We start from the raw sequence: 17,393 nt of genomic DNA on the forward strand, positions 1-17,393 counted from the left end.
GGATGCTCGAGGAGCGGAAGTGTTGCGGTTTTTGGGTAAATTCTGGGGGTACGGGCTACTCCGCACTCCAGAGTTTTGTTTGTTTGCCCGGAAAACTTGGCAAACTTTCGGTGTTGTGTTGTAACTAAATTTTCGAGAGGACAAAGGGCAACACTTTCACTTCGTCTCGGGGAACTGAACTCTCTCTCTGTTTGGTTTCTTGTGGTTTATTATTCACGCCTGAATTGATTCTAAATTAAAGTTTGTGTCGTTGTGCATTTTGAGGTCAGCCTATGGCAAAGTTTTCTTTTGTGTGTGCACTTGGGGGATCTTGGGTCCTCGATGGTCCGGCCTTTGTCCTCAGTATTCCAATGTGTGTGTGTGTGTGTGTGTGTGTGGTCCTATGTGAAGTCCTGTAGTCCTTTAGTCCTGGGTCCTTGATGCCCGGCCATATTAGAAGCCAAAAGGCATTCGAGTGCACATAAGACGATTACACATCATTTAACCGACGCACATTGCAAAACTATGGGGCATCCCCCCTCACCCCTTAGAAATTTCTGAGGTCCTGTGTAATTGTTGCTCCTTCTTTATTGACTGCTGCATATTGATTATAGCGCCCGTCGCCTTGGAGTTTCCTTCCCAAGTTCATTTTCCTTCTTGACTTGACTTGATTGCCGGCATTTGTCGTTCTTGTTTAAAATTCAATCGCTGCACTCAACTGAGCACGAAATGTATTCATGTGTGTAACTCTAGTTTCGGGGGCTTTCGGCTTATACATTTGAATGTGTGTTCTTTCAAGACAAAATTAATTTGGTGTTAATAAAGTGAAAGTGTGGCCCTGCTTTCAGCCTTTGTCTGCATTATGAGAACTTTAAGAAGGCTTAAATTGATTGCTACTCAAAAACATTAAGGGCCCATTTTGATTGGGTTTTTTTGGGTGTACTTGAAAATTATTTAACTTAGGGTTTTGGAGTGTACCTTTTGTATCTTGTATATTTTATAACCTTCTGAATTTGGAATTCGAAAATCAGTGCCGAATATTTGCATTTTGTTTATATTTAAAAAGAATAGTAGCATTGTTTACCTAAGGGATTTATGTCGTGTCACCAGTTTATCCAGTCAACTTTCAAATTCTCCGCATTCAACATTATTCAGTAACTTTTTTTTTTGATTCGGGCGACAATTGAACAGATTTAAAATGCAGACCAGTAAATTATCGCAATCCGTTAGCAACTCCCTGCCTTTTGTTGGCCTAGGAATGGGCGTGGCAGTGGGCGTGGCTGCCTGCGGTCTACTCCTCCGCCGATCGCCCACCGCCTTCAATCGGTTTGGCCAGCTGTGGGCACGCTTGGGAAATATTGGAACCAGACGCTTTTATAGCGGCGGCTTTCAGGTAAAACGCGAATTCCTTAGCAGTGTACATTCACGTTTTTTATTCTTACTTAAAATTTAATAGCATAAACTAATATTTGTTTTTATTTGGTTTTCAATCAAGCGAACTATTAAAAATAGCATGCTAACGCGAATTCTTTAGCATCATTCATTTAAATTCATGGCACACCCATAAAATTCAATAAAATGTATAAGCAATTTCTTTATCCGAATATAATATTTGTTTCAATTTCAATTCTTATTAAGTAAATTACTTATTCTTAAAATTCAAAATAATAAAGGCTTTAAAATTTAATAAAATGTACATGCAATTTCTTTATCCGAATGTTATATTCATTTCACATTCCATCCTTATTAAGTAAATAACTTATTCTTAAAATTCAAAATAAAATAGACGCGGTCCGTGTAGTTGAACAAACTTCTCGGCATCAAAAATAAAAACATAGTCGGTTAAAAATAATATAAATGCGAGTACCTTAGTCAATAGATCTATTAAATAGGATCGCTATAATAATGAGCCTTGTTTTAACCCCCAGGAGCGGATGACGCCCCGCGAAGCATCTCAAATTCTGGGCACCAGTGTCAGCGCCCCATGGAGCCGAATGCGGGAGGCCCACCGACGGGTCATCCTGGCCAACCATCCGGATCGCAATGGGTCACCATATCTGGCCGCTAAAATCAACGAGGCCAAGCATGTGCTGCTAGATCGCAGAAATCGGTCCAGATAGATAACGATTCGGGGGGACTGGAGAGTCCCAAATGACAACCGATCGACTGGAACTTGGATGTTCTATTCAAAGTCAAAATTGATCATGTTTTTTTTTGGCAAATAATAGTTTAAAGATGTGTAGTACAACTAAAATTAGATAAACGTTCTCTATAGCAAACATATTAGGGTATAAGCATTATTTGAACTATCCTAAATGCGTAAACATATTTAAGTATGTGGTATGGTATACAAACGAGCATTTATTTTGCTTTTGTGAAACACTGCTGCTAATGTCCTGTCCTCAGAGAAGAACTCCTCCTGCTCCTTCTTGCGATCCTTTTTCCTGTCCCACGCACGCCACAAAGTACCTGTTCGTTGTGTACTTGGGTCAACTGAACTGCTTTCTGCTGCTCCTTAAGCTGCCAAACTTTTGCCACTTGGCCACAGTGCTAGTTGAGAGTGCGGGTTATGTTAACCCTCTATATATCTCCCCTAAATTGTGGTCAAAGGACCAAAAGGAGCTGACTGTATGGAATTCTTTCTATGAATTGATAACAAATATGTATACATTTTTAATTAAAGAATTTTAACTAATGAATTCATTTGAAATTTAAAGGTTTTAATTAATAAGACTACATGGAATTTAAACTGAATTTCAGCTTTAATTCAAGAGCTTGTGTAAGTTCTTTAATAATGACCAGTTTCTGAAGCACTGAAATTGGATTATTTGCTTAGGCATTCATTTTTCTTCGTTTTAATTAAATTAAGGCAACAATTTAGCAAAACGCCTATAAAAAAATGTAATTAAACCCTTTTTTGAAAAATATTTTTCATGATCATTACCCAAAGGATTTTTGAAAATTGCGAAACTTCAAAATCGCTGCTGGAATTTTCGACTACTGGTGATTAGTGGGTTAAGCGGAAAGGAGCAACTGGCCGATGTCCAGGCATGCACTTGACGGTTGCCCTCCCCAGCTCCAAAAAATGCATCTCCTTTTCCAGTCTTCTTGGACATCAAAGTTGGCAACTTTCGAGTTGAGGAATTTTCGACAAGACGACTTGGAGGAACTTTTGTTACTTCAGGGGCGGAGAACGAGGAAAGGATACCTGAGGATGAAGGACGAAGAATTCGCCACCGAAAAAGGAGGTGGAATTAGAGGCGGCAAGTTTAATTGTTGTGTGTTGTCCTGTCTTCTGGCTGTGCGAGTGCGAGTACGAGTACGAGTATAAATTCAACCGGCGCTCAGGTGTCCTTAGTGGTGTTCTAATTACTAACAAACTTAATTTGCTAAAAGTTATTTTCTTGCGGACACCGCTTACTCGTGCTTCCCCCATCTTTTTATGGCCGTGGCCACTTGACTGGCCACTCCTTTTCGGCCAGGACACTTAAGCCCACGCGAATCCTGGCCTCTTCTCCTCGAGAGTTCGCTGCGGCAAAAGGACGAAAACTAAGGAGTCCCCGAGAAAGAATAAACTCAAGAACTAAGTCGACAGATAGGCCTCCGAATGTAATTCACTGGCATGCAAATGAGTCCAAGCCTTTAATTTCCGCATAGATTTCAAAATGTTTCCAAGGAAGTCAATCCAACCTTATGTTATTAGAACTAGAACACCGTAATGTTATTAACGAAGATAAAAGCTACATAATGACAACTTCACAAAGCAATAAATTGATTTTAAATATAATAAAGACTACAAATATATTATAAAAATGTAAATATTTTAAATGGTTATTGATTTAATATAAAACATTGGTAAGGGGATCCCAAAGAAATCTCGAAAAATATTTATCTTAAAATAATGTTTACAAGTTTGCTGTTAATAAACTTAAAGCATCGTATTTCTGGATGGGAGTTTTTGTTAAATTTATAGAGCTCATTGTGGTAAAAGAAAGAATAAAAAAATACGTCTTTAAAATGTTTACCTAATTATATAATCCAAAACTCCAATGGATTTGCAGAGATTACGCGTTAAAAGAAAATCAGAAGCCTGCCATTGATAAACCAAGCAAATATTTACTTTATTGTGGGCTATTTATCACAGCTCCTTTGCCAGTTGCAGCACTGTTTTTCCTAAGGGCAACCACAATCGGTGTAAACCGCCTCCCTGGGCCGTGACTTCGAATGATTCTCCTTCAGGGACCCAAGATGAACTGGCCGCAACCGGCACTTCATTGGCCAAGATGCAAACGGGGCAGTGGATATTATGGCCAAGTCCAAGTTTGAGGTCCTGCGAGCTGGGTCCCAGGACCTTCTCCCCGTTGTAAATTATGCGCTTTGGCTTACAAATTGCATGTGCCTGGCAGCATGAAGCATGTGGCCAGTCAACTGGCTGACTCCTGCCGCCTTTCTGTCCCTGACTTGGCATCGTCACCTACGTCCAGCTCCTTTTGCCGGTTCTTTTGTCTATTTTTAACGTCTCTTCAGGGGGTTCCTTGATTTTGGCGAGACGTTTGCATCGAGAAGCCAAACAAAAATGTATTTGCTTAATCGATGAATGGATAAAGAACCATTAAAGTTTTATTTTTAATTCAGATTTCTAAAGAAAGTTTTATTTGTCCTTAAACTATTAACTAATTTAATTTATATCTTATTTTAATTTATATCTAACTTTGTCACAACTATTAGGACATTTTCATAATAAAAGAAGGAATATAAAATTTTGTACATTACCAATTAATGTACTTATTCCAAATTTGTTATTCATATCTTTGAAACAAATTGAAAATTTTGGTTTTTTTAATACCATCAGAACTATATTATTTTTAAAGCGTATGGCGACAGAAACTTATGCATAAAGATATTTATAACTATACTGTTACTATGTCAAATAAACAAATTCTTAAATTTCGTGAAACTATCAAAGAAACAAAATATATGTATGTTTTGCAAAAAGAGCATGGGAAACTTGGCTTAAAATAAAACTTAAATTTCATATTCTAGGGCATTAAGATATTCGGTAAGGGGAATGTATTTTGTTTGCCACTTGCATCCACAGCCTCCAACAAATGCGTGGTCAAAGTTGTTTGCATGTCCGAGTTCGTAGCCGGGTATTCAAATGAGCGGCTTGCAACTTGTTTTTGCGGCAACTGGGCAACTTCTTGGACATACTTTTGCCCCGACTCAAAGGCAAATATTTTATGCTTTACGTGGTTAGGTTACTTGAGAAATTACGTGGCTTCCTGCACACTTTCCATCCCCGTTTTCATTGTCTTTTGATGGTGCTGCCTGGCCCTTTGGTTGCATTAGTATTTAACATGAGCTGCCTAAAAGTATGCAAAGTTATTTCTTGTGTGCGTCTTGTGGGTTAACTAAATGCTACATCCTAACTCTAAACGCATTCAACTTGACTTTTTATCTTTAACCATCCCATCCCTCCCTTTTTGCAGAATGCTTTTGTGTACTTAGCGCAACCGCAAAAAAAGTTGTAAAAATCGTGTAAAAAATTCTCGCACACAAAACGTGCAAAATGCGTTTTAGTTGTGGCCACACTGGACTCTAATAATTTATTTTAATGATAATGCATGCTGGCCATTCAGAGTGGTCAGCCGAAAGTTGCTTTCTGGGGTTAAGTAACCGCGAAGGTTGACTGACTGAGTGTCGCATTCTGGCCAAAAAAACAAAAAAACAAAAAAAAACAGAGAAATACAAAAAGTTTATAGAGCAAAGGCATCCCAAAAAGCCCACTTCCTGAATCAGTTTTCGGGGATATTGTTCGCCTAATGATATGCCAGAAATATTAAGTGCTCGACACGCCCACTTGGACAGTTCGAGGGGGCGTGTCGCATATAGCGCATCATTGTAAAACCCTTTCGGCAAGACAAGTGCAAAGTTTTCCCCACAAAAACTTTTATGCTACCATAAAACTTGTGCATTTTTCTACAAAACAAAGAAGAAACAACCAGCAAAAAGCAGCAAAAAATAGGATAAAAAATAAACCCGAAACAGAAACAGACTTGGTCTCACTTTTTTTTTTTGTGTCTCCTTCCATTGCTTAAAACAAAATGCAAATAAAAAGTTTTACCCTAGGAGGGCCGCTTTTTCCACGGTTTTTTTCTTCTTATTACTTTTCTAAGAACTACTTGGGCTGAAGGTTGCATTGGGTTTTAAAGAGGGGGAAACCACACAGTTGGGTGGGTTATTGGTGGGTGGTTTAGCCCCCGGGTCCGAAAGCAAAAAGGTTTGACCCAAAAAACCTCGAGGGGAATTGTTCTTTTACCACATTTATGGTTTCTTGTAAAAATGTTCAGTATAACTTCCAAAGGAACATTACCATGCTGCAGAAATAGTTAAGCTTTCAATAAATATTTATCTTAAATCGTTCTTTTTCTATATTAATGCCTTCGAGGCTTTTTAATTTTAGTTACCTCTTAATTTGGTTCAAGCCAATCTACACATTAATATACAATTTGCTCTGCTATCTTTTATTTTACTATACTTACGAATAAGTTGTTGAGTGCTTTACAAGCTTAAAAAAAAAAGAATTTAAATATTGTTAATTCGAAATATTCCATTTCAATGTAATTAACATTTCAATTGAGATAATTGGTGATTTGGTCATGACTTTGAGTAAGTAAACGTTGTTTTGAGTAAGTTTCACTATCTCCGCTTAATCACATCGATTTTTTGTAGAGGAACACGTTCCCATAGTTGTCGAAATCCCGCATCTGCCTTTCTTGGATTAAAATGAGCGATGGTATCCCTGGTATAACCCGTCAAAATTCCAGGCACCTCAGCGGAGGATTCATCGTCCAAATGATGGGCCTCATCGTTTCCCAAAGCCCCTTCATCCATGAATTCCAGTGCAAGAGTCTGCAAAAGGAAAACTTGAATTATTATCTAAAAATATTATTTTGTATACCTAAAAACTATATATCACTTTTTCATTATAAGTTTTCAGGACTAGCACAATTGGTAAATTCAACAGTTTTTATTTTATAAAAATAAAAACTATAAACGAAGTTCAGTAGATTTCTACTGTATGTAAATAGTCCCACATTCACAAAAATAAAAAAAAAAACAATAAAATTTCTACTCCACAGTTAAATATACTTTTGTTTTTCACCAAAAACACGTTTTTCCTTATTGATTTGCCACTTACCACGTGTATGGAAATGGCGGCCACTGCCAGAAGAGTCAATAGGTTGAAAAGAAAAGCCATGACCAGAATCGGCGAAATATGTATATATATAGCGCGAGTTTTTGTCGGGGTTAAGGAATGCCTCACAACATTTTTCGTTGAGCGGCGAAAACGAACTGAAACCGCAAAATAGCCAGCGGATTGAGACCCGCAAATCGGCTGAAAGGCATTATAATCGGGGCCCCACGTGTGCCGCATAACGAAAAGCTCCGTTGACCCTGCCATTACTATATAGTATATGGTGTATGGTATATAGGGTTTATTTTTAGCCCACGGCGTCATACCCTCCGCCCACTTCTCACCTTTCCGATTCACCTGTCGGCTCTGTTGACTCATTCAATTGCCCGCTTTAATGATGGAAATTGCTTTTTTTCATGCCGCTGCCGTCGTTTGATTTGTGTTTTAATTTCCATCAATGGCTGTGCGAATTATTGACCAGAACGTGCTTGAAAAAAGCGGTGAGCAATTTGTGTATTATGTATGCGCAAAAAGCGTTAGTTGTCATGTTTGGCTGTGAATTATTGGCCCATTGGCCACACATTAAATATTAACTCAAAATTGTCCATGGCTTCAAATTTATACATAGAGTATTCTTAAAAAAAAATAATTATATAAACTTTAACAAGAAAGGAAAGCTATCTTCGGGAAGTTGATATACCCTTTCAGAATATTCTGTAAATTATGGCATTTCCAATCGTTCAGTTATATGGCAGCTATAGGATATAGTCGGCCGATCCTTATGAAATTGGGTAGTTCGGATTGATTGGGCAAATATAAAAACCATACAAAATCCAAACTTTAACTTTAAAAACACCAAAGTTATGGCATTTCCGATCGTTCAGTTATATGGCGGCTATAGGTTATCCTATATAATTAATTCTATGACCGTTACTGCCCGTTACTGTCACTCCCTTGCATTATAAAAGAGGCTGAATAGGGTAGATATGTAAAATTTAAATAAAGTATGAGTTTTAAGAATGCATAACATGTATAATTTTGGAAAATATATAATTATTTCCAATTTTCCGATGTCTTGTAAAAGAGTGACTTAAAATTGGACTTCGAGGGTCCATAACTTTACCAAACTTAAGACGATTTCAAAGTGGCATACCTCTAAAGACTTGTGATTCGATTCTCTAAAAATCTGCATTAAAATGTTTCAATTTATCGTTGAACACATTTTTGACCCATTTTCATGTTGGTTTTTTCTAAGCTTCCGATGAGTTGCCCAAACGTGACCCACAATTGGACTTCTAGATTCCATAACTTTTCCAAATGTAATCCGATTCCAAAGTGGCATACCTCTAAAGACTTCTGGTTGAATTCTCAAAAAATCGGCATTCAAAATTTTCATTTTAGCGTTGACCGATTTCTTGACCCATTTTCATGTTAGTTATTTCTAATTTTCGGATGACTTGTTCAACGTTGACCCAAAATTGGACTTCGAGAGTCCATACTTTTCCAAATGTAATCCGATTCCAAAGTGGCATACCTCTAAAGACTTGTGGTTGAATTCTCAAGAAATCTGCATTCAAAATTTTCATTTTAGCGTTGACCGATTTTTTGACCCATTTTCATGTTGGTTTTTTCTAAGTTTTCGATGAGTTGCCCAAAGGTGACCCACAAGTGGACTTCTAGATTCCATAACTTTTCCAAATGTAATCCGATTTCAAAGTAGCATACCTCTAAAGACTTGTGGTTGAATTCTCAAAAAATCTGCATTCAAAATTTTCATTTTAGCGTTGACCGATTTTTTGACCCATTTTCATGTTGGTTTTTTCTAAGTTTTCGATGAGTTGCCCAAAGGTGACCCACAAATGGACTTCTAGATTCCATAACTTTTCCAAATGTAATCCGATTCCAAAGTGGCATACCTCTAAAGACTTGTGGTTGAATTCTCAAAAAATCTGCATTCAAAATTTTCATTTTAGCGTTGACCGATTTTTTTGACCCATTTTCATGTTGGTTTTTCTAAGTTTTGGATGAGTTGCCCAAAGGTGACCCACAAGTGGACTTCTAGATTCCATAACTTTTCCAAATGTAATCCGATTACAAAGTGGCATACCTCTAAAGACTTGTGGTTGAATTCTCAAAAATCTGCATTCAAATTTTTTTTGAGTTGACCGATTTTTTGACCCATTTTTTGTTGGTTTTTAAGTTTTCGATGGTTGCCCAAGGTGACCCAAGTGGACTTCTAGATTCCATAACTTGTCCAAATGTAATCCGATTCCAAAGTGGCATACCTCTAAAGACTTGTGGTTGAATTTTCAAAAAATCTGCATTCAAAATTTTCATTTTAGCGTTGACCGATTTTTTGACCCATTTTCATGTTAGTTATTTCTAATTTTCGGATGACTTGTTCAACGTTGACCAAAAATTGGACTTAGAGAGTCCATAACTTTTCCAAATGTAATCCGATTCCAAAGTGGCATACCTCTAAAGACTTGTGGTTGAATTCGCAAAAAATCTGCATTCAAAACTTTCATTTTAGCGTTGACCGATTTTTTGACCCATTTTCATGTTAGTTATTTCTAAGTTTTCGATGAGTTGCCCAAAGGTGACCCACAAGTGGACTTCTAGATTCCATAACTTTTCCAAATGTAATCCGATTTCAAAGTGGCATACCTCTAAAGACTTGTGGTTGAATTCTCAAAAAATCTGCATTCAAAATTTTCAGTTTAGCGTTGACTGATTTTTTGACCCATTTTCATGTTGGTTATTTCTAAGTTTTCGATGAGTTGCCCAAAGGTGACCCACAAGTGGACTTCTAGATTCCATAACTTTTCCAAATGTAATCCGATTCCAAAGTGGCATACCTCTAAAGACTTGTGGTTGAATTCTCAAAAAATCTGCATTCAAAATTTTCATTTTAGCGTTGACCGATTTTTTGACCCATTTTCATGTTAGTTATTTCTAAGTTTTCGATGAGTTGCCCAAAGGTGACCCACAAGTGGATTCTAGATTTTAGATTTCCACTTCTAGATTCCATAACTTTTCCAAATGTAATCCGATTCCAAAGTGGCATACCTCTAAAGACTTGTGGTTGAATTCTCAAAAAATCTGCATTCAAAATTTTCATTTTAGCGTTGACCGATTTTTTGACCCATTTTCATGTTGGTTTTTTCTAAGTTTTGGATGAGTTGCCCAAAGGTGACCCACAAGTGGACTTCTAGATTCCATAACTTTTCCAAATGTAATCCGATTACAAAGTGACATACCTCTAAAGACTTGTGGTTGAATTCTCAAAAAATCTGCATTCAAAATTTTCATTTTAGCGTTGACCGATTTTTTGACCCATTTTCATGTTGGTTATTTCTAAGTTTTCGATGAGTTGCCCAAAGGTGACCCACAAGTGGACTTCTAGATTCCATAACTTTTCCAAATGTAATCCGATTCCAAAGTGGCATACCTCTAAAGACTTGTGGTTGAATTCTCAAAAAATCTACATTCAAAATTTTCATTTTAGCGTTGACCGATTTGTTGACCCATTTTCATGTTGGTTTTTTCTAAGTTTTCGATGAGTTGCCCAAAGGTGACCCACAAGTGGACTTCTAGATTCCATAACTTGTCCAAATGTAATCCGATTCCAAAGTGGCATACCTCTAAGGACTTGTGGTTGAATTCTCAAAAAATCTGCATTCAAAATTTTCATTTTGGCGTTGACCGATTTTTTGACACATTTTCATGTTAGTTATTTCTAATTTTCGGATGACTTGTTCAACGTTGACTCAAAATTGGACTTCGAGAGTCCATAACTTTACCAAGTTTAAGCCGATAATGCAGAGCAAAATCGACATAGCTTCATTGTTTTTAGTAATATAGGCATACAAATTAAAATTTAGTCGTTTTGTAATAACTGCAAGGGTATATAAACTTCGGCTTGCCGAAGTTTTGCCTCCTTTCTTGGTTTTTCTTTGTAACATCAGAAATAGTATTTTAACTATAATTTCATCATTTGGATAGTAAAAATGTTTTGATGTTTGTTAACTGCGAATTACAATAACATCATAAAGATATCCCTAGAAAAAAACATCAATAAAAGCTGCTTTTATCCTATTTTCATTAAGGGGCACATAAGATATATGGAAAATAAACATTTACTAAAGGTGATATTGTAATAATAGGTTAAAGTTTTCTATTAAGATAACACCCGAGAATTCACGATTTATATTAAGGTCACGACTTTAAGCCTTTAAATATATAAATTCATACCACTACAGAGACCAAAGGATGTTATATTTTTTGTATAAATACTATTCCTTGAAGCCTTCCAAAATCAGTTTCCATTACCCTCCGAGTCAAGATGAAGATAACCATTGCAACTATTGGACTTTTTGTAGCTGTCCTTTGCAGCTTGCAATCGCCAACCGTGGCAGTATGTTTCCTAAAAACGAAACTACACATGTCCTTTATAAACATAGTTCCTTCTATTTTTCTGACTAGTGTGATATTAAAGCGGCTTACGATTTGGTCTTCAATTATTGTCAAACCCAATACATTTTTAATATTCCCCTGTGTTTCGGTTTGAATGCGGTAAGATGACACTTGCACATTTGTGTTCAACATTTATATACTAATCATATCTAATTTCAGAGCACCAGCAACGAAAAATTCTTGCAATTGCTCAGCACTCAATACAAAAAATTTTGTGAATTTACAATTTTTAAGGATCTTTGCCAGAAATGCGATTTTTCGTCCATTTTGTCAGGTAACCAGAATATTACGGCTGCAAGCGGAAATTTAACAGCAGGTGCTATTCGCGTTTTGGGCGGCCCTGATTTAATTCCCGGGCTCTATACTTAGAGATCTAAAAGTTCCCCGACAGAAAATCAACCGAACCAAAATATTGAATTTATATTAATGCACTTAATCCTTTTGTTTTTGCACCTTGGCATGCCAGCCCCTTAAATATATTCCCCAAGCATTGAAAAACATTTGAAAATTGTATATTTTTTAACAGGAGCGGGTTTATGGGTATTTTAAATTGATCAATAAAAAAGGCCTTACAAATAAATAAAACTAAAACATTCAATAAAAATGTGTTTTTTTATTTATGGATATCAAAACAAGCTGGAGGCTCACTAACAAATAAAATACACGGTACAGAAACTTCTCGTTCATATTTCTTTATATTATATTAAGTTCAGTAATTTTAATAGAAAAGTGGATATTCTAAGGCAAGTATTACATTTTTATTTAAAATGGAAATATATCTTATAAATATTTATTTCATTTTGCATATAAAAGTTTTTAAGTCTTAGTTATTATAGTTACACTTGTAGTTCGTAATATTTAATAAGATTACTGAATCCGAACAGTATTTTTCAATTTAATGGTAATATAGGTATTCAATTGTGAATTTGAAGTTTTTAGTCTTAGTTTTTATAGTTCTACTTACAGTTCATAATATTTAATGAGATAATTGCAAACAAAAAGTATTGCATGGACTATTATAATTCCTTGGCATTAATTACTAGTATTTAATAAATATTAAATTTGTTGAAATAATCTTCTTCAAATGTTGGACTTGTAATTTTTGTATTTTTCTCGTTAAATTTTACGTTAAAACTCGTTTTTTTTCATAGTTCTATTTTGTGTTTCACTTAAAAGTTGTAGATAATTTTTATCTTAGGAAAAAAGTTTAACCACTATTTTAATTAAACCCTTTGGAGTTATTTTCACTTAAGATTCAGATCTTTAAAAGGTTTTTCTATTAAAAAAGATAATTTTGCTTTACGATAGTTGGCTTAAGTTGCACGATTCGTATTGAAACACGACCAAATTAACTTTCTTATCGCCATAGAGTGTACAAATGGAATTTTTCCCCATAAATATCGAAGTTCTTGGCATTTTCAAATCAGTTCGAGTACTTTCAAGTCAAAATGAAGATTTCAGTAGCCGTTCTTGGATTATTTGTGGCCCTCTTCCTCAGTTTGCAACCGCCTACAACGGCAGTAAGTTCTCAAATAGACTAAATATATATTTATTAAATTGTTATTCATTTTGGACATATTTCAGTTCTTCTTTGCACCAGCATCAACCTTTTTCTGCAGATTTGTTCCTGATTTTTTTTTGTGCAAAGGTAATGCATCAAGTGCATCCCAGGGAAATGGATCAAGTGGATCAACAGGATCAACAGCATCGAGTGGAGCTAATGCAACTGCACCTGCGGCTTCTGGAAATGCCACAAATGCAAGTCGATAATTTCAAAGGACCAGTTTTATAAGCCAAAAGTCTCGTGGCCTTAAATTTAATAGCAAACGTTATCCTTTTGCTTTTGCACTCTGGCATCCGAATTTCTTATAATAAAATTTCCCGAGCATTGCAAAATATTTTCTTTTATTAAAAGGTATATATTTATTTTATAAGTTCGAAAAGGGATCTCAGTTCGGCTTATACTGAGTCAAATAAAATATTTGTACACACCTAATTAATTTACTGATTTATTAGGCAAATGAAAAGCCTTCCAAATTACTTTATTCTCCCATCATACCGAAAATTTCCATATAGTTAATCACTCGGCTGGATTCCACACACCTTCCAAGCGACTCCCAGTAAAAATTCAATTAATCGCGGGCTCTATCGGCGAATGCAATCGCTTATGAACTCATAAGTACATCAGCGCCCCCCATTTCCGACCTTTATATTACACACAGTGCCCCGTATTTAGTGGACATAGTTAAAGATCGTTATCCAATTAGTCAAAAGCTCGTGTAATAAATTGCCCGAATTAAGGTGCGGAATTTTAATTACATAATTTACGCGTGCGTTGCGTGGCCATCGAAGATCCGAGGGATGGTTACATTAGCCCACCGAATCGGGATTCCTACCTGACTAAAAAAAAACTAAAACTAAAACAAAATAAAACGAAACTAAACAAACAAGTCAAACGCAGTCAGAAAAGTGCGTTTGATAGCTCATCTTAATAGAAAAGTACACGCAATTTGGGTGCGCGGGCGGGTCATTAGAAAAATGACAGTAATAACAATAATTATGAATTTTATCCGATTAACGGGAAGAGCCAACTAACGGGTGTATATATTCAAATATTTAGTGCAATGCGTGCCATTGAACAATTAATTCTTATCTAGTTGGGCTGATGCAACAGTCCCTCCGACTTTTGACCCCTGACCCCTGACTCCTGAATGCCGACTGCCCACCTCGGTGGCATTTCTCACATGTCATCGTGGCCAAAGCTGAGAAAAAATATCACAGAGACTCAGTGAAGTGCTTAACATTAAAAAACAAATATGTACATTAGCTTCAAATTATATTAATACTTTCACTATGTGCCTAAATGATAAACTTAAATGTATTAATTCAAAACCCATTTGAATCAATTTTTAAAAATAGTTAAGTTAAAAAAAAGGTATTTTATATAATCAGTAAAAGAATTAATGATAAAATCAAATTGTATTTACATTATTGAAAAAACTGTGCAAACAAATAAGGAAACCAAAATTTGTAATTTAATGAAAAATGAAAATGGAATCTACAATGAGAATATTGAAACGCTTTCTATTTTTCTTTCAGTGCACTGTCCAACTGTGGGGCAATTGCGTGTCAAATGCGCTCAATTTTGTTATGACAATGCGATGTAATTAGGGGCCACGCATAGGCCCGATGACGATGCCAAAGCCCATAATATATGAGTCCTGCTCCCAGTTCCACTTTCCACTTTCCATTTCCAGTTCCACAGTTCTACGGCTAATCGCCATCCCAGTTTTTGGGTGTGTTTCGCGCACTTGATAAATATTGTAAATGGCAGGACCCATTACATGCCTTTCCCACTGATGATGACCGAAGTGTGAATGACAGTGGCTCGCTGAAAGGGGGGTGGGATTGTGTGTGTGTGTGGGGGGGTACATTTTTGGGGTGGTGCGAGTGGACATTTGCATATGTAGAGTGTCACTGCGCCAGGGAGTGTTCACAGATATAATTGCTGCAGCCTTAGTTAGTAGCAATGGAAATTAACTAGGTTTGTTCTTAGCTATGTATATGGAGGCCTAACTATAGAAGAGTTCGATCCCACAGGAGAGATAATTTTTTATAAGGCTTATGACAGCTTTTTTGGAATTGTTTCGATTTTTAAACTTATGAATAATGGCGCACATTCTGGAAAAATATTTATTTGTATTTATAAGCATAGTTGTTGCACATGTTTAATTAAATAATATTCATGAAATGGAAAAGTAAAAGTTAAATATTTTTTTTTAAGTTTACGGGCCTTACCTTACATTACATTTTGTAAGCATCTCTTCTGAAAGTGTGCAATTGACTATTAAATTAATAAATAAAAATTATATGTTTCTTTGTGGTATGTAGTGGCTGGTATGTCAGGGGGCATTCGGCAGCAGGATATGTAATCACAGGCACACCCAAAAGAGGCTTAGGAAAAATCGGGTGTGGGAAAGTCGGGGCAACTAATTAAAACCACTTAACAAATGCTTTCTCAACTGTAAAGTTAGCTATAAACAACGAACCACACACACACACACACACACGCACACGTGCAGAGAGACATATGCAACTTGAAACAAAATTAAAAAGCAAATAATTTTCATGGCATTTCCCGAGCAGCAGGGACGAGAAAAAAAAGGAAAAACACTCGCACACGGAGCAAAGAAAACAAGAAATTCCAACATAATTCCAAATAATATTACAACACCTGCGAAACGGTTTTGAGTGGCCCACCAAAAGTGGGGGGCGGATATATATATATTTACACACACATATGTGTGCGGAAAAAGGGCTTTTTCTTGAAAAATTGCTCCACTGGAATTAATTAATTTGCCGTTGACGCTGCAGCGCAAAAAAATAAATATATATATATATATATATTTAAAATAAACAAGAAGTGCGAGAGGAAAATCAGTCAGCGAAATCAAAAACAAGATATATTCACACACCCACACACGCATAGAATTCGCAAAGTAAAATACGAATTTCATTAGCACTTTACAAACAAAATTAAATATGAGGTTAAAAAAATCACCTATAAATTTATATAAATAAAACATAGGAACGACTCTTGACATATTCGTATTATTTAAAGATGTAAAAATATTGGATTAACAAATAAAAAAAGATCGTAAAAACTCCATATTGCTGTACCACTTTTAAAATATTAAAAATATTAAATGTGAATATATTCCCCTTGTTAAACAAAGCTACAAAGATTCTTTTTTAAACTCAAGATATCTTTATTTCATCTGAAAAAAAAACAATTTTAAAATGATAACACCCACAAAGGTAAAGTTGTGCATGCAGAGTATTTGCAGTATTCATTTGGCGAGTGGCGTGAATAAAAATTCACTGGGTTCCCACTGCAACGCATTTTCAAGGTGCAAAACGCATACAATTTTTGATTCTGATTTGCCTGTGTGTGTGTGCTGGTGTTAACGTGTGTGTGTGCCAGCGCATTTGTGTGTGCGAGTGTCTACAGATGTGTAGTGGCACTTGCTGCTCATTTTATGCTTCGATTGCCGCTAAAGTGCAGACGCTTTTTGCCACAGCTGAAGCTGAAAACTGAAGCTCCCAGGCATCTGCATTTTGCATCAGATTTTTTGGATGGGAAAAAACGTAAAGAAATAAATATAAAATCTACTTCCTTAAAAAACAAGTAATAACTTGACCCATTGAATACCAATTCAAATGTGAAAAACCTATACAAAATACCTATAAAAGTAAATTCTCTGCAATATGCATCAACATTTTGGTTTTTATTTTTTTTTTAATTTTTTGCTATTATTTTATAGTGTAACCCCTTTAAAAATTTTAAAAAAAGGAGGAAGGTGATCAAGAACTGCACTTATAGATCCCATAACTTGATTAATCTAAACGTTGCATTTCTTTTATGAAAAAATCGGCATTAAAATTTTGTATTTAAGCGCTGTTCATTTTTTTTTACACAATGATGGTGAAATTCGGTGAACCTAATCATTATTTTTAAGCTTTGCAGAATCAGACATATATATTGTTCTGAAAATTAAACCTAGATCGAAATCGGTTTCATACTTTCGGTTTTGGGTAATTTGACAAGCATTGAAGCATATGAAAGCAAATCACTAAAAACCAGTAATCGACCATGAAGGAATCTTGATCAGAATGGGTCTATAAAAGAGGTGGCCCCACGAAAAAGCGTGTCACAGTTGGTCCACAATCCACAAACGCA

General features: G+C 35.9%; 4 protein-coding genes across 4 annotated transcripts; 3 read left to right on the forward strand and 1 right to left on the reverse strand.

The window, feature by feature from the left end:
- The first annotated feature begins 1,119 nt into the window (after positions 1 to 1,119).
- Positions 1,120 to 2,262, forward strand: LOC108047631 (mitochondrial import inner membrane translocase subunit TIM14-3). Its single transcript, XM_017127895.2, has 2 exons — positions 1,120 to 1,372; positions 1,908 to 2,262. Exons 1-2 carry the CDS (start codon positions 1,178 to 1,180, stop codon positions 2,097 to 2,099), a joined length of 387 nt encoding a protein of 128 aa, XP_016983384.1. The 5' UTR covers positions 1,120 to 1,177; the 3' UTR covers positions 2,100 to 2,262.
- A 4,220-nt stretch (positions 2,263 to 6,482) lies between these two features.
- Positions 6,483 to 7,317, reverse strand: LOC108047629. The gene is made up of 2 exons (XM_017127893.2): positions 7,181 to 7,317; positions 6,483 to 6,891 (listed from the first exon to the last, which is right to left on the reverse strand). Exons 1-2 carry the CDS (start codon positions 7,238 to 7,240, stop codon positions 6,679 to 6,681), a joined length of 273 nt encoding a protein of 90 aa, XP_016983382.1. The 5' UTR covers positions 7,241 to 7,317; the 3' UTR covers positions 6,483 to 6,678.
- Positions 7,318 to 11,483: 4,166 nt separating this feature from the next.
- On the forward strand, positions 11,484 to 12,153 carry LOC108047634. The gene is made up of 3 exons (XM_017127897.1): positions 11,484 to 11,594; positions 11,663 to 11,752; positions 11,813 to 12,153. Exons 1-3 carry the CDS (start codon positions 11,523 to 11,525, stop codon positions 12,020 to 12,022), a joined length of 372 nt encoding a protein of 123 aa, XP_016983386.1. The 5' UTR covers positions 11,484 to 11,522; the 3' UTR covers positions 12,023 to 12,153.
- A 923-nt stretch (positions 12,154 to 13,076) lies between these two features.
- Positions 13,077 to 13,549, forward strand: LOC108047639. The gene is made up of 2 exons (XM_017127918.1): positions 13,077 to 13,173; positions 13,238 to 13,549. The coding sequence occupies exons 1-2, from the start codon at positions 13,102 to 13,104 to the stop codon at positions 13,421 to 13,423; spliced, it is 258 nt and encodes an 85-aa protein (XP_016983407.1). The 5' UTR covers positions 13,077 to 13,101; the 3' UTR covers positions 13,424 to 13,549.
- The last annotated feature ends 3,844 nt before the right edge of the window (positions 13,550 to 17,393 follow it).

Source organism: Drosophila rhopaloa, unplaced genomic scaffold (genome assembly GCF_018152115.1).
Source record: "Drosophila rhopaloa isolate 14029-0021.01 unplaced genomic scaffold, ASM1815211v1 contig_3, whole genome shotgun sequence".
NCBI classification, from domain to species: Eukaryota; Metazoa; Arthropoda; class Insecta; order Diptera; family Drosophilidae; genus Drosophila; species Drosophila rhopaloa.

Excerpts from the sequence above, each read along its gene's own strand:
- LOC108047639 (XM_017127918.1), top strand. The coding sequence starts at position 13,102 with ATGAAGATTTCAGTAGCCGTTCTTGGATTATTTGTGGCCCTCTTCCTC. Across the intron at positions 13,174-13,237 it reads TGCAACCGCCTACAACGGCA|TTCTTCTTTGCACCAGCATC; the intron begins GTAAGTTCTCAA and ends GACATATTTCAG.
- LOC108047629 (XM_017127893.2), bottom strand. The coding sequence starts at position 7,240 with ATGGCTTTTCTTTTCAACCTATTGACTCTTCTGGCAGTGGCCGCCATT. Across the intron at positions 6,892-7,180 it reads CCGCCATTTCCATACACGTG|ACTCTTGCACTGGAATTCAT; the intron begins GTAAGTGGCAAA and ends TTCCTTTTGCAG.
- LOC108047631 (XM_017127895.2), top strand. The coding sequence starts at position 1,178 with ATGCAGACCAGTAAATTATCGCAATCCGTTAGCAACTCCCTGCCTTTT. Across the intron at positions 1,373-1,907 it reads TTTATAGCGGCGGCTTTCAG|GAGCGGATGACGCCCCGCGA; the intron begins GTAAAACGCGAA and ends TTTAACCCCCAG.
- LOC108047634 (XM_017127897.1), top strand. The coding sequence starts at position 11,523 with ATGAAGATAACCATTGCAACTATTGGACTTTTTGTAGCTGTCCTTTGC. Across the intron at positions 11,595-11,662 it reads TGCAATCGCCAACCGTGGCA|TGTGATATTAAAGCGGCTTA; the intron begins GTATGTTTCCTA and ends TTTTCTGACTAG. Across the intron at positions 11,753-11,812 it reads TGTGTTTCGGTTTGAATGCG|AGCACCAGCAACGAAAAATT; the intron begins GTAAGATGACAC and ends ATCTAATTTCAG.